The 18278-nt window shown below is 55.7% G+C and overlaps 1 protein-coding gene across 1 annotated transcript; it reads right to left on the bottom strand.

Moving 5' to 3' along the window:
* Positions 1–2877: 2877 nt before the first annotated feature.
* TTLL12 (tubulin tyrosine ligase-like family, member 12) lies at positions 2878–16005 on the bottom strand. The gene is made up of 14 exons (XM_006866907.1): positions 15751–16005; positions 12274–12449; positions 11163–11361; positions 10398–10557; positions 10165–10298; positions 8266–8342; positions 7482–7598; positions 7195–7389; positions 6905–7016; positions 5233–5384; positions 4889–4970; positions 3897–3965; positions 3360–3498; positions 2878–3029 (listed from the first exon to the last, which is right to left on the bottom strand). Exons 1-14 carry the CDS (start codon positions 16003–16005, stop codon positions 2878–2880), a joined length of 2019 nt encoding a protein of 672 aa, XP_006866969.1.
* Between the last annotated feature and the right edge of the window lie 2273 nt (positions 16006–18278).

Raw genomic sequence — 18278 nt, 5'->3', positions numbered from 1 at the left:
GATTGGCGGTTCAGATCCACCAGCTGCTCCTTGGAAACGCAATACACCACGGTTGCTGAGTTGGAACTGACTTGAAGGCACTGAAGGGTACTAAATGGCACGTGGTCATTGTACAATATGCTGTGTTGTGGCTGCAGCAACCTTGGTTTGAATCCAAGTCAAGGCTGATTTCTAACCCTCATCAAAGGCGTCCCGGTGGCATAGTCAGGTACGCATTGGGATGCTAACCACAAGGTCAGCAGTTCAAACCCACCAGTTACTCTGCAGGAGAAAGGTGAGACTTTCTGCGCTTACGATTAGAGCCCCAACATAGGTTTACTATGTAGTCACAACTGTCTCAATGGGCAGTAGGGTTGGGATGCTTACGTACTGTATATATTAAGAGGGGATTTCAAAACGTTCATGGTTCTTGAAAGACCGACAGGAAAAACACTAAACAATATAGGCAGTCCGACTGATTACTACAAGAATAAGCAAGTTGCTCGCCCAGGAGACATCAAGGCAAGTGGTCAGGTTCCCTCAGAGCAAACCCCCTTCCAAGACTAAGACTCAATGGGAATACACGCTCTGATTGGTGACCACGTTCGTCACCGATAAGGGGAAGTGAGGGAAAAACAGCAATGAAGCTGTGAGCTAAGCCCTACAACGTTCAATAGACGCCTGTGAACCCAGCTAGAGAGACTTGGTTGGCCAGTAGTGTGGCAAGACCTGGGGACTCTTGGGCCCAGAATCAGTGACATAGACACAGAGGACTAGAGTGGAGAGTGAAGCATCCAGCTGATAAGAAGAGAGGGCATATGCATAAGAACACCCACACTTGCAGATAATACCCACTTGACCTGGCTTCAATGACTGGATGATCAGAGCTCAACTAGAAGAAGAGGAAAAAAAGAGTAATCTGATACAATTTGATGAACTTGAGCTATACCTATGGATGCAGTAGCTCAAAAGAGGGAACAAATCTTTACAGCGAAGATCATTCCCACCCCCTCCATACACAGAGTAGACAGGGATGGGCAACTTGGACATTGGCTACCCAAAGTGGGGAGCTACAAAGGCAAGAAGTGACTGGCTTACAAACTTTCAAGAGGGAACCTAGATGCAGAGGGTGTGGAGAAGGTAGAATCTCCACTGAGTAGTATCCAATCTGTCTAGGCGGGGCTGATGAAAGGAGATGTGGATAGGTCTCTTGTGATACAATAGTGAATAATTGTTATCAGGACTGATTGTGAGTGTTGGAATTGTAAAGGTAGATGTTTTGTAGCAAGAAGGGACTTGATTAACTTTGCAGTCTAGGAGCAAAGGTCCCTGGGACCATCAAGGGAGAAGAGCGGAGTGCGGGACCCTACCCAGAGAAGCAGTGACACCAGAGATAGAGGCAGAGATGGCAACGTGGAGAGATGGAGCAGCTGGGGACTTTCGACCCAGAGAGGAGAGGGGCTGTGTGCTGACCGGGGGACAGGCTTGCAGTGTATACCCTTTGGTTGGCTGATGATGCATGGAGGGGATTGTAACCATGGCAATGATATGATATACAACAGGATGAATGTAAAACTAATGTGCTCCCATGTAAATGATCACATAACTCACAAGAAAACATTAAAAAAACAAAAAGTTCATGGAAAAATGCCATAGTTTCTTGACTCCAGTTTTCTATGAACTTTTTGAAGCCCCCTCCTAGAATTGCCTCACTGGTTTTCCTCCTCTAGGTAACGCTATGACATTCCCTCTGAGACCAACCTGCTGTTGACACCTCACAGGGCGGGGGACTCCACTGCCTAATGTCCTATTTCTCCAAGTATGGATCTGTACTAATAATGTGAAGCCTGTGGTTCCAGGACCCCCAAAGAGAAACATGGGCACTTGTAAAAGAAGATATCTTTTATTGTAGTACAAGTCAAGTTGATGAGGGTGGGAGGTCACAGCTGCCCCAGGAGGAGAGGTGGGAGGTCCTGGCCTCTGGGGTGTTGGACTACAACTCCAAGGGCGAGGTCCCGGCAGCTGCAGAGACACCTCCATTCCGTGGGGTCCCTGCTAATGAGCACGGACAGAGCACCCAGCGGAGATGGCGGCAGATCGACTCCAGTTTTGCTACCAGGAGGACCACCACAGCCAACCCACCGACCACACGTGGACATGGTCTGTGGCCAGCCAGGGCACGGGGAGCCACATTCCCCAGCAGCTTCGCTTCTCGGACCTGTTAGCCAGCTGGGCCCAGGGCACCGCTGCTCCTGAGACAATGCTGGCATCTCAATCGCAGGAAAACATTAAAGAACTAGAATTTTTATATTTTCCTGCCATACATGAACAGAAGTCCAACATCCTGACCCGAGTCTGGTGGTGCTGGCCATCTGTCATCATTATCTGTGGATGCTGGCATGGGCATCCCAGTGGCCCTGTGATGAGAAGGCGGCCCTGGTGTGCCCAGCACAGGGGGACCAAGTGGCTAGACCGCATTGTGTCTGTGAGCCAGGAGCAATGACTAAGGACAGGGGCTCCTTGCTTGCATTGTCAGGTGTGCTGGTGAAGGTCCTGGTCTGGCTAGGCTGGGCAGGACAGGTCTGGCAAGCAGCGTTTCCCCAGGGAGCTCCAGCGAGCCCTGCAGGAGGGCAGACTCTTGCGGGGGAGGTAGGCAGCCTGGATGCATTTCTGCTGGTTCCCACCTTGGTGCTGAGGGAGCTGCCTCAAGACCCATGGGGGACCCCGTTTCGCTAACACCCCCTAGAAACTTCTGGAAGGTTGCCGAGCTCTCCAGGCTGAGCTGGGGGCGAGTTGTTGCAGGGTGGTGGGAGGGGAAGCGATTCCCCAGAGATCCTGCAAAGGCAGAGGCCTGTGCGCCCAGGGGGCCAGCTCAGGCCAGAGGGGGCCCAGGAACACCTAGAGAAGGAAGGTGACGTGGCAGCCACTGGGCTCGTCCAGAAACAAGGTGCTGAAGATGTCATTGAAGAAGGTTGGGTGGTACTTGCAGGCGCGCTCACAGTCGGGGTTGAAATTCACCTCCAGGATCTGGGGCTGCATGATCCGCTTTCCTGAGGGGCAAAGTGAGTGCGGGGTGAGTTGGGGGTTGGTGGCAAGCCCCACAGCTGCTGGTGGCAGCAGGGCAGGACCTGGGTCTCCTGACATTTCAGAGTTGGGAGGCCTGGCTGAGGCTGCTCTTTGCAGAACCCAAAGTAAGAGGTTGGGTTCTGGCCCCGGGAATAGCGTGAACATGATGCACACATGCCGAAATGCTCGTTTGGGGCCCAGAGACTGGAACACCTGCTCTCGCAGCTGGCTGACCCACCCCGGACTCTCCTCCCCCAGTGTTTACTGTGGGTGCGGGGTTTGGATCACAGGACAGGAGACCCCAGCCCCCTCACCATTGGGGTGCTCCTCCCACTTCAGCATGAGGTCGACGGCGTAGAGAGCCCGTGATGAGGGGTATGGCCAAAGGCCCTGGGGTGCGGGCTTCGCACATGCTGCTTCAAACAGCTCCTTGAAGGCCTGGAAGATGTCAGCCTGGGGGCCGGGGCGCAGAGTCAGGGGTCTGTGGGGCAGGACGAGCCCCTGAGCAGTTCTCAGCCCCTGCCCGAGCCCAGGTCCCCAGGCTATCCCTTCTACACCCTCTTGTCTCCAGGTCTGTCTGTGGAAGTTCCACTCCATAATGGGGGTCCCCGGCAAATCTTCAGGGTCTCCCGACTCAGTGCCCTGTGCCCCCACCCCCATGCATGAAGGACTCTCAGCTCACAGGCTGCATTCTTGCTGTCCCCTCACACACAATTCCCTACCAGTCCTGAGTGTGCCCTGCTGGCCCGATCACCTCCTCCGGAGGTCCTCTCCAGGGCTGCTGGTGCACGTGGGCCCCCTTCACCAGCCTGTGACCCCCAGCCACCCACCCCACCGCAGGGACTGCACACCTGGACATCCTTCCAGGGGAACTCCGGATACTGCTTCTCGAACTCTGGGATGAACTCGTCATAATGTACCTGAGGCAGACATGGGCCATCATTGTTGGCCGCCTCCAGGCAGGGTCAGGCCCACAGTGGGGGTGTGGAAGGGATGTGGGGGAGCCTGTCCCCTGCCTGTAACACTGGGGCGGGGTCATAGGAGGCCAGCAGATCAGGGAATACACTCCCTTCAGGGCATTAATGAGAGGCCCGAGATCAGGTTTGACTCTGGAGCTTAGCTATGTGACCTGGACAAGCCGACTAGTTTGTTTCCCCACCTGTCATATGGGACTCCTGCTTCATGTCCAGCAAACTGAGGGAGACAGGGCATGACAGGGCTTGGAAGGTCCGGACAGAGCCTTTATCAGAACTCGCTGCTCAGCCCAGCTCCAATAGGCCCGAGGGACAAGAAGATGATCTCGGAGCCAAGAATGTAGCCAACGCATGTGGGTAAGGGGCAATCAGTTCCCATTTCTCACACACATACCACAGAGGGAGGCCTCAGCACCATGCACACACATCTACACACACCATGGAGGGAGCCCTCCGCACACACATCACGCTCACATCATGGAAGAGCCCTCAGCATGCACTCTTCAGTCACACAGGCTGTGTGCCCCCTGCTCTCCCGAGCCCTGGCTCTCAGGACTGACAAGCAGTTCTATTAGTGCCCAGCTGGAGAGAATGGGCATCGGCACCGCCACCTGGACGCTACCGTTTCTTCTCTATGCAACTCCCCCAGAGGATGTCCCTTCCATGACAGGCCCTGTGGGGTCATGGGACTCGTCTGTCTGACCCCTAACTGAGACCCACTCTGTTCTTGACTTGGGGAGACCGCTCACCCCACCCTGCTGTGGGTAGGATTATTTGGGGGACATTGTGCTGTTTCAATGCGAGAACAACTGTCCACCCAACCTGACGGGAAACCGGGTGGCAGTGCCCAGCCTGCCCATGGCCCCCACCTGCTTCAGTGCCACCTCAGGGTCATAGTTCATGACGGTGAAATGCTTCTCATAGTCGTCCAGGTCATTGAGCGCGAAGGGCCTGTACACAAGCAGACAGAGCAGGCGTGTGGGTCCCGTGTGGCACCTGGGCCGCGGGGAGGGCTCACAGATTTGGGTTCCCAACCCACACCGGCCGGTCTCCTTGCTCTTGTTTGGCAGGTGAGCGAGCCCTGGCGTACCTTCCTAGGTGGACGTCTGTTTTAGAGAATAGGTCTGTCCACCACCTGGGTGAGGTGGGCCAGGCCGGAGTGGAACCAGCTCAGCTGGTGACTCAGTGAGCTGCCAGCCTCGTGGGCACTTACCGGTTGGAGAAGCGCAGCCAGAAGACGTCGTAGACAAGCAGCCGCAGAGGCAGCACCGAGCGCAGCAGCACAACGTAGCGGACATCGAACTTCACCAACCCCACGTCCTCGCGATGGAATAGGACGGGGCTCTCGATGTACTTGGACACCACCTGGGGGGACAGACGCGGCTCACTCTCTGGGGGCTCCGTCCCGCCGGGCTGCAGTCTCACTGCGGAGAACGGAGCACCCTTGTCCACTCCCCCAGGCAGGGCCCCTGGCCTCCGTGCCCATGAGGAGTTTGTGCCGGCACCTGCAGGGGCCTGACCACGCTGCACTTTCCTTCTGCTTCTCCAGCCTTGTGTGTGCTGGAGTCTCTATACGGATCTTTAACTGCAAACCACAAGCCAAAACCAAACCCACTGCCATGTAATTGATTCTGACTTGTATCTACCCTGTGGGTACGAAAGCCCCACGGGGTTTCCAATGCTGTCACTGCTCGAGAAGCCCGACCACCATATTTCTCTCCTGTGGAGTGACTGGTGGGTTCGAACTGCTGACCTTTTGGTTTGCAGCCAAGCATTTAGCTGCTTCACTCCCAGGGCTCCTATTCTAACTGCAGGCAACAACAACAAAAAAGCACCCCGCTTTTTGTTCTGAAAAAGTAAATACGGGGTGTTACTAGGGAAAACAGTCGGTGAACAACGAGGGGGGAGCAGGGGGCACGGGACTTGGGAACTCTGATGTTGGCACGATTTTCCTGGAAACGTAAATAAAAGTGCTTTAAGGAAATAAAGTAAAGGCGGGTAAAACAATGGGAATTTTAAAAGGTTAAGAAAAGCAAACCCAACACAGATCCTCACCCAGTGTGCCTGCTGCTCCCAGCCTGACTTCCCGAATGTGTGTATCACTTAATTCCTTCCAGCATCTTGCCCACGTCCATTTCTCACTGTGCTAGGTCATTTTGTTGTAATCTAACTCTGGTAGCGTAGTGGTTATGAATCAGGCTGTGAACCTAAGGTCAGCAGTTCGAAACTACCAGCTGTTCCGCAGGAGAAAGATGAGGCTTTCTGCTCCCGTAAAGATTTACAGCCTCGGAAACCCTGTGCAGGGTCGCTATGAGTCGGACCCGACACCACGGTACTTAACAACAACAATTCTGAAAAATCATCCAGTGAACCCCTACAGGGCACAGCTCTACTCTGACACACGTGGTGCTGTCATGAGTAGGAGGTCACTTTGGGGCAGCTGGTCCCACTGTGTACCTATGTGTCCTACACAACCCCCTTCGTACCACCATATGGAGGCTCTGCCCTGGCCATACGGACTCCTCAGGGACAGAGGTCAGGGGACCTGTTGGGGAGGGCACCAGTGTTCTGGGGTGCAGGAGCAAGGGTGCCCCTCTTCTCAGCAATAAGACGGCAGTGTTGGAGGTCCCGCAGAGCCTGGAGCCCAGCAGGACGGAGGGAAGGACAGGTGAGCAGCACAGAGCAGCAAAATGCTTTCAGACACGGTGGGTACTCTCACCCCGGCTGACTCCATTTGGGGGGCCTCCTGTTACTGGGTTTCCCCCCTGGTCTGCCCCTACCTAAAGTAGAAGGCGTGTGGGCAGGGGAGTCTGGGGCAGGGCCCAGTGACCCTGCCTTCCTCCCACACCTGCACCTGACCCTGGTTGTGGAGTTGCATGGCCCACCTTGGGGACGCTCTCGCGTTGCCGGATGATGCTGCGGAGGTCCTTTGTGATGTGGGTGTCCAGGCTGCGGGCCAGGTTCCAGGGCTTACAGATCCAGTGATTGTCCTCACCCCTGGAGGGGAGACAGTGAGCTGAGCACAGAGCACCCAACCTCTCCAAGGGCCCCAGGAACTGAGTGTTTGTGAGCAAAGGAGCTGGCGTCCGGCAAGGACCAGCCAGATGGCCCAGAGGCTCTCTGAGTGTGGGGGGTGGGCAGGAGCTGCAGGGTCCGCGGCTCCGGGGGCACTCACCGCCCCTCCCGCTGCTGGAAGTAGCTGACAAACTGGGGCAGCTCGGTGCGCAGGTTGAAGGTGCGGGGCAGCCAGGGCGGACCCTCGGGGCCCCCCACCCGGCGGGCGATGGAGGCCAGGCAGTCCTTGACCGTCAGCAGGTTTTCGCAGGGAAACTGGTTCACCAGCACCTGAGGCCGCTCCTCGCTGAGCCTCCTGTGGGCCAAGCGGAGTGAGGGGTTCAGTGGGTGGGGTGCCACGGGCCCTGCGTGGGCAGGGGTGAGGGCTTTGGGCGGGCAGGGCCTCACCGGTAGTCCTTAAAGTGGGAGAAGCTGTAGAGGATGTCGGCTTCTGCCTCGCTCGAGGTGAAGGTGAACCTCGGGTGGGTCAAGTGGTCATGCACCTGCTGCACGTCGGAGTAGACCCTAGGAAGACCCTGTGCTCAGCTGCTCCGGAGGCACAGTTGGGATGGGCCAGCGCCAAGTGGACTGGAGGGTGGTGGTTCCCACCCGTCCTCTGGTGGGCTCCCAGGCTGGTCTCTGCTCTGGCCTCCTAGCCCAGTTCCCCTTACTGTACCTCTGCACCCTCATCTATGGGAATCAGCCAGGGTCCCAAGGAGGCTGCTGCCCCTGTTTCTGGGTGGGGTGGGCCTCAAGGCAGCCACCTGCTCTCATGGCACCTACAAGCCACACCTGCAGATGCCAGGAAGGGCCTTGGGTGGCTAGGGTTGCCTGGGGCACAGAATCCAGGATTGCGGCACACTGTGGCCAGGACCGGACAGACCCTTGGGGTCCCAGGGAGCAGACAGTCCCAGGATCACAATTCCTCCTACTCCAAGGACAGGGGCTGGAGTAAGGCCTGTGTGGGGTGGACCCTGAGCTCCCCCTGCTGGTCACAGTGTCTCCATGGCTGGACCTATGATTCTGGGATTTCCCGGGTTCTCTCTATCTGCGATCCCAGAGCTGGACCCCGGGGCTGGTCACTACAACCCTACCCTGACACCTCAGGAGGAGAGCAGATGCCTGATCCTCTGTGAGGACACCACCTGGAGGGAGCAAAGTGACCAAGGGACAGTCCCAGCTGGGCACTTACTTGAAGACGTGGTCCTGAGGGTAGGTTGGTATGCTGATGGCCAGAGGCAGCCTCTCCTTGTTCTCATCTAGAATAGCCTAGAGACAGGGTGGACAGACGTCAGGAAAAGGGCATGTGAGCACATGCCTCTCCCATCAGGCAGGCAGGATGGACGGTGAGTGTCCCACACCTGCCCAGCAACCTCCTGGACACCTCTCACCAGCACTGTGGACCCTGCACCCCTCACAGAGACCACCCACCACGGGGCTCTGGACTGTATACCAGCCAGTACCTAGAGCTTCATGCCACGCTCAGGTAACAACAGACTGTGAAGGAGTTTTCTAGAAACAACCCAGTGTTTGTGAGGAAACAGCCTTCTGACCAACGGATCTTGGGGCTCAAGGTCTCTGGAATGCTGAATACTCCATTTTTGTGTCAAAAAAACAAGGGAAACACTGCTCTGAACCCTCTCACTCTGTCCCCAGACCCATCCCAGGTTTGTCTTTCTGAGAGAAGGGCTCTAAGGGCTGGTCCAGACTTGAGCTATGTGGTGATTTAAAACAGGTCCACCAACTCTGTGACCATCCCTTCAAAGGTGGAGCTGTACTTTGTGAGTGTGGGCTGTATTCAGTGCTCTGAGGCTAATGAAGAGAAACAACTGCCGGGACTAGGCCACACAAGACATGGTGGCCTTCCCGCTGCTCTCTCTCAGATCATGTCCTCGAGGAGAAGCCATGCTGTGGAGGGGACAGCTGGCGAGGAGCCAGGCGTGTGAGCAAGCCACCAAGGAAGCAGCTCCTCCAGTCAGCCACAAGCCAGCGGATGGCAGTCCCGGCCAAGCCTCGTGAGACCCTGGGCCACACCCTTCCAACTGAGCCAACTCCCGAACTCCTGAACCACAGAAACTCAGAGGATAAACGTTGCTGTTTTAAGCTGTTACAAACTGGAGTCATTTTCCACCTGACTACTTAAGCATTTCCCAAGAGAAAAAGACCAATTTCAATTTACGATCCATTAAAAAGCAAACTCAAGACTAAGGAGTGTTTGTCCCAAGCGATTCTTAAAACCTCTCCCCCCAAAGACTCACTCATTCATCTAAACTTACACTAAGCAGCTATCTGTGAGGGAGTGCGACGAGGGCCCAAAACAACTACAGCGATGTTCTTCAACATGGTTCAACTGCCACTGACTGAAATTCACAGGAAAAAGGGCCACCAGTCGTGGCAAAGGCCCCTCCCAGTCAACAGCACTCAGAGGAGCAGCCTGCACCAGGCCCTCTGTGCCTCAGTTTCCTCACCAGTATGAGGAAGATACAAACAGGCTGCTGGCTGCTGACTTCTGGGTAGGCCTGCCTAGGGGGCCCAAGTGCCAAAGAAGCCAGGGGCTCAGCTGTTTGCCCACCTGCCTAGTTTTGCCTGGTTCTGGCAGTGGCTGCACCCCATAATTCTAGCTCCTCTTCTGTTTGGGTTTACCCAGCCTTGCTGGCTTCTTGCTAACCCCCTTCACCCTGCCTATCCCCACATGCTAGGTCACTGGACCGAAAGTCCCTGTTATTAATGACAGGGATAATTCTAATGATGGCTTGTTGAGAGCTGACTGTACCCCGAGGGGTGTTAGAACACAGCGTCTCAACACCCCCTGCCTGGCAGCTGTCCTGAGAGGAGGAAACGGGCCTGATATGTGGGGACTGAGGGAGACTCAACTCTGAAAGGGGGAGGCCCAACAACAGGCCACTGGGGTAAGGTGTGGCCCATACCCAAGTCGTAGGACCATAGGTGGCTGTTTTCCACTGAGTTCCTCACCCTTCAAATGCTCCCCAAACCTCCCTCCACTTCCTGTGATAGTCAATGCTGGTTGATGGGACAGAGAACATTCTAGAAACTGCCGGAGCATATGGGCTGGGTCAGGGGGACGCCATACCTTGTAGTACTCCTCTGGCGGCTCGGGTGTGGAGGAACTAATGTCCAGCATGTTGGCGGGCACCCAGGGCAGCAGCATGCACTTCCGGATCAGGGGATCTGTCTCTCCATAGGCAAAGTCCCGGGTCACCTCCTCTGTGCCAAGACAAGCCTGTTAGGGTGGTGGGCGGAGACTGGGCCTGGGCCCAGGTCTGGGCCTGTCCTGGGTAGGGGTGGGGGTGGGGTCCAGCTCACCGCCTGTGTCCAGGTCCCTCAGGGGCCACAGCAACGTGTAGGCCACCTGCTGGGGCATGTAGAAGAACGGGGCCGTGGCAAAGCTGGGTGTGTCTGAGTGCTGGATCCGTGAGCCAAACTCATCCATGATGTACCACACTGGCACCTTCTCCTCAGCCGTCTGTGGGTGGGGTACCCAGTCACGTCATCCACCTGTCTTTGCACCCACCTAGGCCTGCTGCTCTGAGCTTTGATGTCATCACCTACCCCACATACTTCCCTAGAACACAGCCCTGCCCCTGTGGACAGGTCAGGGGGCCAGTGTGCTGCAGTGTGGACACTGGGTAGGAGGGGAGCAGGGCAGCGAACCCTGCAGTGACAGGAAACGCACAGGGGGCGGGGGGTGGGGAGGACTGGCAGTCAGGGCAGGCTTCCTGGAGGGAAGGGCACACCTATGTTATGAGTACAAGAAACACACACTGGATGTTTCTTAACGAAAAGTCCTGAGGGGCAGGGGCACAGAGGGGTGGGTTCCAGGAACCACTGAAGGCTTTGACTAAGGCTGATGGAACTGAGCCACACCCAGGCTAGAGGGGCCGGGGAAGGGCCGGACTTTAGGGGTCTGAGGGGTGGTGTTTATGGACTTGGGATGGGTGGCATCTATTTTTGGGGTGCTCGACACCAGCCAGCTCAGGGCAGAGGTAACGTTGTAAGAGGGTCCCAGGTAATGAGGCAGTCCCACATGGAACCACCCCACCCTGAGCCCAGGACCCGCTGCCTGCTCACCCCCTGGGCCAGCCGGTAGGTCTGGTTGAACGTCCACATTTCCCCGAGTGCCAGGTCCACAGCCTCTGTGCTGGGCACCTCACCGTGGAACTCGATGCCCATCAGGTTGGCCATGCGGTGCAACAGGCCAGGTGTCTGTTGCAGCTGTTGGCGGGCGTGCTCCACACGGTACGTCCACGCATGGTCGATGAGGAAGATGCTGCGGGCACAGGGTGCAGAAGGCGTGAGGCCGCTGCTTGAGAGGAGCAGCGGGGAGACAGATGCAGGCTGTGCTGGGAGCCTCGTTCTCTTCAGTGGCCGCCTCTCATTGGACAAGGCTTTGGTGTCCAACAGGCCAGGGGTGAGACCACGCCGTGTGTCCCTGGGCTGCCTCCCTCCTTCTTCACATCTCTAAAGTGGGGGTAGCAGGACGCCCCACCTACCACCTGGTTGATACAGACGCTGAACACGAAACCACGGGGATCATGTGATAAACTACAGCCAAACCCCAAAACCCATGCCGGCGGGTCAACACCGACTCTCTAGGACAGAGTAGAACAGCCCCATAGGGCGTCCCAGGCTATAAATCTTTATGCAAACAGACTGCCTCATCTTTAGGATTTGAACTGCCGACCTTTTGGTTTGCAGTCGAATACTTTAACCACTGCAGCACCAAGGGTCCTTCTTGCCAGCGCTGCTTTTAAATGTCACCAGTTACAGTGACCTGAGACAGGGTTTCTGAGGAGCAGCTGGTGGGTTTGAATCGTCCACCTTGTGGTGAGCAGTCCAGGGCTCATCCTACAGCGCTACCCCACAACACCAGCACCAAGTATGGTGAAACCAGCTTTCTGCAGAGCTGACACACATCCGTGGCACCGGTGCTGGTGGTGTACTATGGAGCTGGTTTTGATGCAGAGTGACCCTATATAGGGTTTCCGAGGCTGTAAATCTTTACCGGAGCAGAAAGCCTCATCTTTCTCCCATGGAGCGGCTGGTAGATTAGAACTCCTGGCCTAGCCTTTAGCAATCCCACTTGTGACCCACAAGGTGACTAAGGCACACTAATGGCCGGGTCACACAGTCTGGCAGGGAAGGACGGTGGCTTTGGTGAGCTCCAGGCTTACATTCCTACCTGCTGGGGTCGGCTGCCCGCAGCCCCATCTCGTTGGTCACGATGACCCTGTAGCAGAGGTCGCCCCCGGGATTGGGTCTCTTCCTCCTTGCTTCACGAGCCTCCTCAGCCTCACTCCCGTTCTCCTCCACTTCTTCCACCTGCACGATTCCAAACATCTCCCCAGCATCGAAAACCTGCGGGCCAGGGCAGCATTCAGCAGGGTCTGGTGGCGGGACAGCCATACCCAGCTCTCAAGGGCAAACCCAACTCCAGAGCACCAGGACCATCTTACTGGGAGGGAAGCTGAGGTTCCTAGACACACTGGCCCCAAAGCAGCTGTAATCTGCCCTGGTGAATGCCACCACACCCTCCCCATGGGACACACTGATCCTGGGGACTTGGCTTCATCCCTTGTTCTCCAGGGACATCAGAGCTAAAGGCTGTAAATTCCATTCAGGATGTAAATGGAAGCATCTCGGGGACCTGGGGGTCCACATCAATTTCTCCCTCACCCAAATAACCAGGCCCAAGTTGGAGCAGCAGCGGCAACCCGGTGGGCACAGATAGCCACTCAGCTGTGCAGGCTCGGCAGGAGGGGAGGCCCTGGCTCCCCCGCACCACCCTCATGAGGCCAGGTGGAATGGAAGGAAAGGGCCTTAGCCCTCCACTCTCCCTTAATTGGGACAATCACGGGCCATGTGTGGCTAGCAAGGTGGACAGGTAAGCCGTTGCTTCTGTGCTTCAGCCACACGGGTCCAATTCCAGCCCGCCCCACACACTGTGTGTCTGTCACAGCTCAGCCCAGGGCCTAGGGAAGATTCTGGAGCCACACTAGGTAGGTTCCAGCCTTGACTATGCCACCTCCTTGCTGTATTCACCTTGAACAAGCGCCTTGACCATGTGTGCCTCAGTTTTCTCATCCATACAATGGGAACGTAAAAACTCAGAGGATTTCTGATAGGATAAAGTGACTGATGCTAACAGAGCTTAGACAGGGCCTGGCCTATGGCCTGTGATTCCTAAGCACACACTACCACAGTTCCCTGAGATGTTCCTCATCTGTTAAAGGGAAGGGGGGGGCCACACACCTCCCAGGACAGAATGAACTACACCAGCACACACTGTGGGGATGGAAAAAGGTCAGCCTCCGCTAAGACCTCTTCTTCAAGGCTCTACCAAAACCAGTCATAATTCCCCAGCAGTTGGAAACTCCTCATGGAGACTGTATCCAGAGCAGAGAGGGTGCTTTGGGGTGGGGCATGAATCACGTGATCTTGCCTGGGTGAATGACACAGGGCAGTCCGGTCCAGGCCCTGAGAGGACACGTGGGAAGACATGGCGGTGGACTTGCAATCAGCATGATGTAATGGGGGTGACAGGAATGCCGACCGGGGAACCAGCAAGAGCAAATGCCAGGACTCAGAGGACTGAGACCCTCTCAAAGACAAGGGGTGCTCTGGCATCTTCTGGGTGCCTCGCAGTGAGATCTCCTTCCTTCCTTGAGGCACGAGCCTCACCCCCTTCCCCTCCTGTTCACAGACCAGGGAAGAGGTTCCGAGGCCTGGAGCCCACCTGCAGCTGTGGGACTTTGGGTCCTGTCCTCAAAACCTGCTCTGGTTGGCTTTTAGCTGAGCAGGGGCTACTGTGTCTCCCTGATGGGTCTTGGTGAGCGCTTGGGGGATACAGCCAAGGGCACTGATCTCCTGACAGGCAAAGACATGCATACAGAGGTGACGTTTATGTCTAAGAAACCTCCCATCCTTCCCAAAGGATAGGGTTCCTTTTTAGTCTGGCACCAAGGACGCGGGCCTTGTCAGGGGTTGAAGGGGGCCCTTTCGGCTGCTGTGTCCCCTGACACCTGGGCCTAGAGCCCCGGCAGAGGCCAGTAGTAAAGCTGGGACTCACAGGTGAGCTACCTAACCCTTTCTAGGGAGGCTCATGGGAAAACAAGTAACAGCAGCCAGCTCAGAGGGGACCGGGTGCTTGGTGACTAGCCACTAGGTGCTGGGCTCTGGGCCCTGGCTGGAGCGTCCCCTAGTGCAGCCCACTGAGGCCCAGAGCCTGGCACTCCTCTGTCACCATCTGTGAGCTGCATACCAAGCCTCAGGGTGTGTGACGTGCCCTGGGACTTACTGCTAACAGAGGCTGGCTGGACTAGGGCCCAGGCCGCTACCTCATCGGGCAGTTTCCACTTAGCACCCAGGAATTTTTGAATCCTCCCTTTTGCCCAGCACACGCCCCAGGTAAGCACACAGGAAAAGGGGCATAGTTAGGGGTCCTAGGAACTCACACAGCAGTTACAATAAGTGAAATGCTAGTGAAACTGAGTGTCTTTGTTTTTAGATGCTTTAGGAGGCGCAGGGTCACCCCGACTTTACAGATGGGGAAAGTGGCTCAGAGGGTGAGGTTTACCACATGGCTAGGCTCTGGGGACTCCTGGTTTTAGGGCTTCACAGTATTACCCGCATCTTCACCACTTAGTCTGGACCAGGAGGCAGGCTGGCTGGATGGGAGCCTGGATGTAGCTAAGAAAACGCCCTCTGCAGTTCCACCCAGCTCCTCAGTAAACCACCAAAACCCAGGGTCCACTTTTCAGCCAGGTTAGCATAGACTCCTAGAGTAGAATGGGAGTATTTTCCCCAAAAAGGGCAGAAATTAGGAGCATCTACATCTTTTTTCAGGTGTGGCGCTGTGGGTTAATGCGCCAGACTGCAATGCCGTTCGAACTATAAGGTCGGTGGTTCAAGCTCACTAGCTGCTCCTCGGAAAGCCTATACAGGATCGCTATGGGTCGGAACCGACTCGATGGCACTTCACAACAACAATAAACTTTTTTCATGTTTCTTTAAATTCCTTCTCCATCACTCATAGCCTCAATTTCCCTTAACTTGCAAAACAGGAATTACATCACATAGAGAAACTCGAAAGAATCCATCCTATGATGGGCACAAACACACACATTCGGGGGGCTCCCATTCTGCGGGGGGGAAGGGGGGCAGTGGCTGAATGCAAGCTCCGGCCTTTGAAGTCTAACAGACTTTGGGAGAGTCACTGCCCCTCCCTGAACCTGAGTTTTCTCAACTGTGAAAGAGTCTTGCTCCTCCCAGGGGCCATGGGGATCGGTGGGTGGAGGAGTTACAATAGGAGCAGGGCTGGAGTCAGTTCCGGTTCGCACTGCGGCCCTGGCCTAGCCCCAGGAGTTGGCAGGGGGGCCGTGCAATTGGGCCCCTATCTGTCGCTCATTCTCAGGCCTCAGGCCCTAGACGGCCAAGCAAGTGATACATCAAACCTCTTCAATTGTAGCCATGCTGGATACCCCAATCCTCCGAGTCAAGCATCCCCGCGCCACTCCGGCTGCAAACTCCCCTTGGATGGCCTCTCCCACTCTGACCCCTCCACTGCACTTGTCCTCCAGGCGGACGCGTCCTCGGCTCAGCCTCGGTCCAGCGCCAGCCCCCCCTCCGCCCACCCCGAAGAAGGGCCGGGCCTCCGTACCTCGTGCTCCAGCTTGTGCAGCAGAGGGCCCCAGTAGAGCTCGGGGACTCCCGATGCGCGCAGTGCCGGCCCATGCAGCGCCGCGAACTCGGCCAGAGCCTGGGCGCCCTCCTCTGGTCGCCCGGGGCTTGGGCCCCGCGCCGGCTCAGGCTCCCGGGCCCGTTCGCAGCTCGGCGCCGGCTCCGACGGCGGCGCCCTCTCCGGCGTCAGGTCTGGGGTTCGCGGTCGCCTCTCCGGCCCCGGCTCGGCCTCCATGGTACCTCTACCGGCGTCAGCAGCAACTTCAGCCCGCCGCTCCCCTGGCTTCGCCCGCCTTCTGAGCGAGCTCTCCACAGTCTCCGCCCACCGCTCGCCAGCGCCCCGCCTCCTACGCCAACTTCCCACGATCCCTGCCTAAGGTCTGCCGGCTTCCCGCCCTCTGCACGAATCCCCACGCGAATGCCCCAGACGCCCCGCCCACATCCCGCTTAAGCTCCGCTTTCCATGAGAATTCTTCGCCTCCTGCGCGAGCACCCTCTGCCCCGCCCACATCCCTCCAGCAGTGGGGCGAGAACCTGAATTGGCTGCAGACCGCGGGAACCGGCCGGGCGGTGCTGCGCGGGGACAGTGTTCACTACCCGTGCGTGCACGCGTTGGGAGAGCGGAAGCCTAGCCGTGTTTGTGGGCTTGCGCTGCCGGAGTGTGTTCACGAGCACCTGATGGGAGCGATGTTTTCCTACTCACCCATTATTCGAAGTGGAACCCAGGTCGATGAAGCGGCGCTGTGACGCCTGTGCGGATCACACTTTGAGGCCTTATGGACGCCCGGACTGTGTGTTTGGGGAGCGATTTCTCTGATCCTTTGAGTGTTTCAACAAATTTACCAGCACCACCAGTAGCCGTGGGGTTGATTACGACAGTGACCAACCCTATGTGTGCCAAAGTAGAACTAGTAGATTTCCAGGCCTTTCTTCTGAAGCGCCTCTGGGTGGATTAGCATTTCTTAGCAGCTGTAGAACTAGTAGATTTCCAGGCCTTTCTTCTGAAGCGCCTCTGGGTGGATTAGCATTTCTTATCAGCTGAGCACGGTAATCGATTGCAAGAACCCTTTGTAGTACCCAAAGATCCTTGCCAAACTTATTTTCTTGTCTTTGTTAGGTGCTGCTGATACTGTTCCACCTCATACAAAAGAATGAAATACTGCCGCATCCTCACGGTCATTCTTGTGTTTGAACCCATTGTTGCAGCTACTGTGTCAATGCATCTCGTGGGGTCTTTTCTCTTTTTTTGCTGGCCCTCTACCAAGTATGTGGCGCTGTTGGATAAGCACTGGAATGCTAACTGAAAGGTCAGCGGTTCAAAGCTACCAGCTGCTCTTTGGAAACCCTGTACACCACTTAACAATAACAACAATTAGCATGTATGAGAGTATGGTGGTTCTGTATGATAAGAACTGATTTGTAAACCACAAGATTAGTAGTTTGAGCTCCTCCCAGTCATTCGGTTCTCCAGAGCTGCATTAGTTGGTTGAAACACTTCTGTTTGTATTCTGTCAATCCCCGGAGCTTTCTTTCCCCCAATGCCTTCAGTGCAGCTTGGACTTCTGCCTTCAGTACCATCCCTCTGCGGCCTCCTGAAATGGTTGAACATTTACCAATTCTCTTTGGTATGGTGGCTCTGTGTATTCCTCTGCCATCTTCTGATGCTTTCTCTGTTGAAAGACTCCTTAGAATTCTTCAGTATTACAACTTAAGACTTCAAATATTTTTTTTCCCCTGGCAAATTCCCGGTTTAATAAGGACTTGTTTGAGAAAAAGCCCCAAACTTCAGACTGTTCATAAAGATAACCCACTTTGACATACTAAAAATTAGAAATTTATGTGCATCGAAAGATTTCACCAAAACAGTAAAAAGGGAACCCACAGAATGGGAAAAATCTTTTGCGATGACCTATCAGACAAGGGACTAATTCTAAAATCTATAGAAAACTACAACACCTCTACAAGAAAAGGACAAATAACCCAATTAAAAAACGGGCACAGGAAGGACATGAACAGACACTTCACCAAGGAAGACATTCAGGCAGCCAACAAACATATGTCTGTTGTTGTTATGTGCTGTGGAGTTGTTTCCAACTCAGCAACCCTGTACAGGGTTTCCGAGGCTTTAAATCTTTGCGGGAGCAGAAAGCCTCATCTTTCTCCCGGGGAACAGATGGTAGTTTCGACTGAGATTAGCAGTCCAAATTGTAACCACTGTGCTACCAGAGCTCCTTGTTGTTAAGTGCCGTTGAGTTGGTTCTGATCCATAGTGACCCTGTATAGGGTTTCCGAGGAGCAGCTGGTGAGCTTGAACCGCCTTGCAGTTCAAACGACTTTGCAGACTGGCGCATTAACCCACAGCACCACACCAGGACTCCTTACCAGAGCTCCTTGTTGTTAAGTGCCGTCGAGTCGGTTCCGACCCATAGCGACCCTGTACAGGGTTTCCGAGGGTGTAAATCTTTACAGGGATAGAAAGCCTCATCTTTCTCCCGTGGAGCGGCTGGT

This window comes from Chrysochloris asiatica, unplaced genomic scaffold, assembly GCF_000296735.1.
Source record: "Chrysochloris asiatica unplaced genomic scaffold, ChrAsi1.0 scaffold00097, whole genome shotgun sequence".
Lineage (NCBI taxonomy): Eukaryota > Metazoa > Chordata > Mammalia > Afrosoricida > Chrysochloridae > Chrysochloris > Chrysochloris asiatica.
Note: the sequence above shows the minus strand (reverse complement) of the source record. Positions and strands in the feature narration are given on the sequence as shown.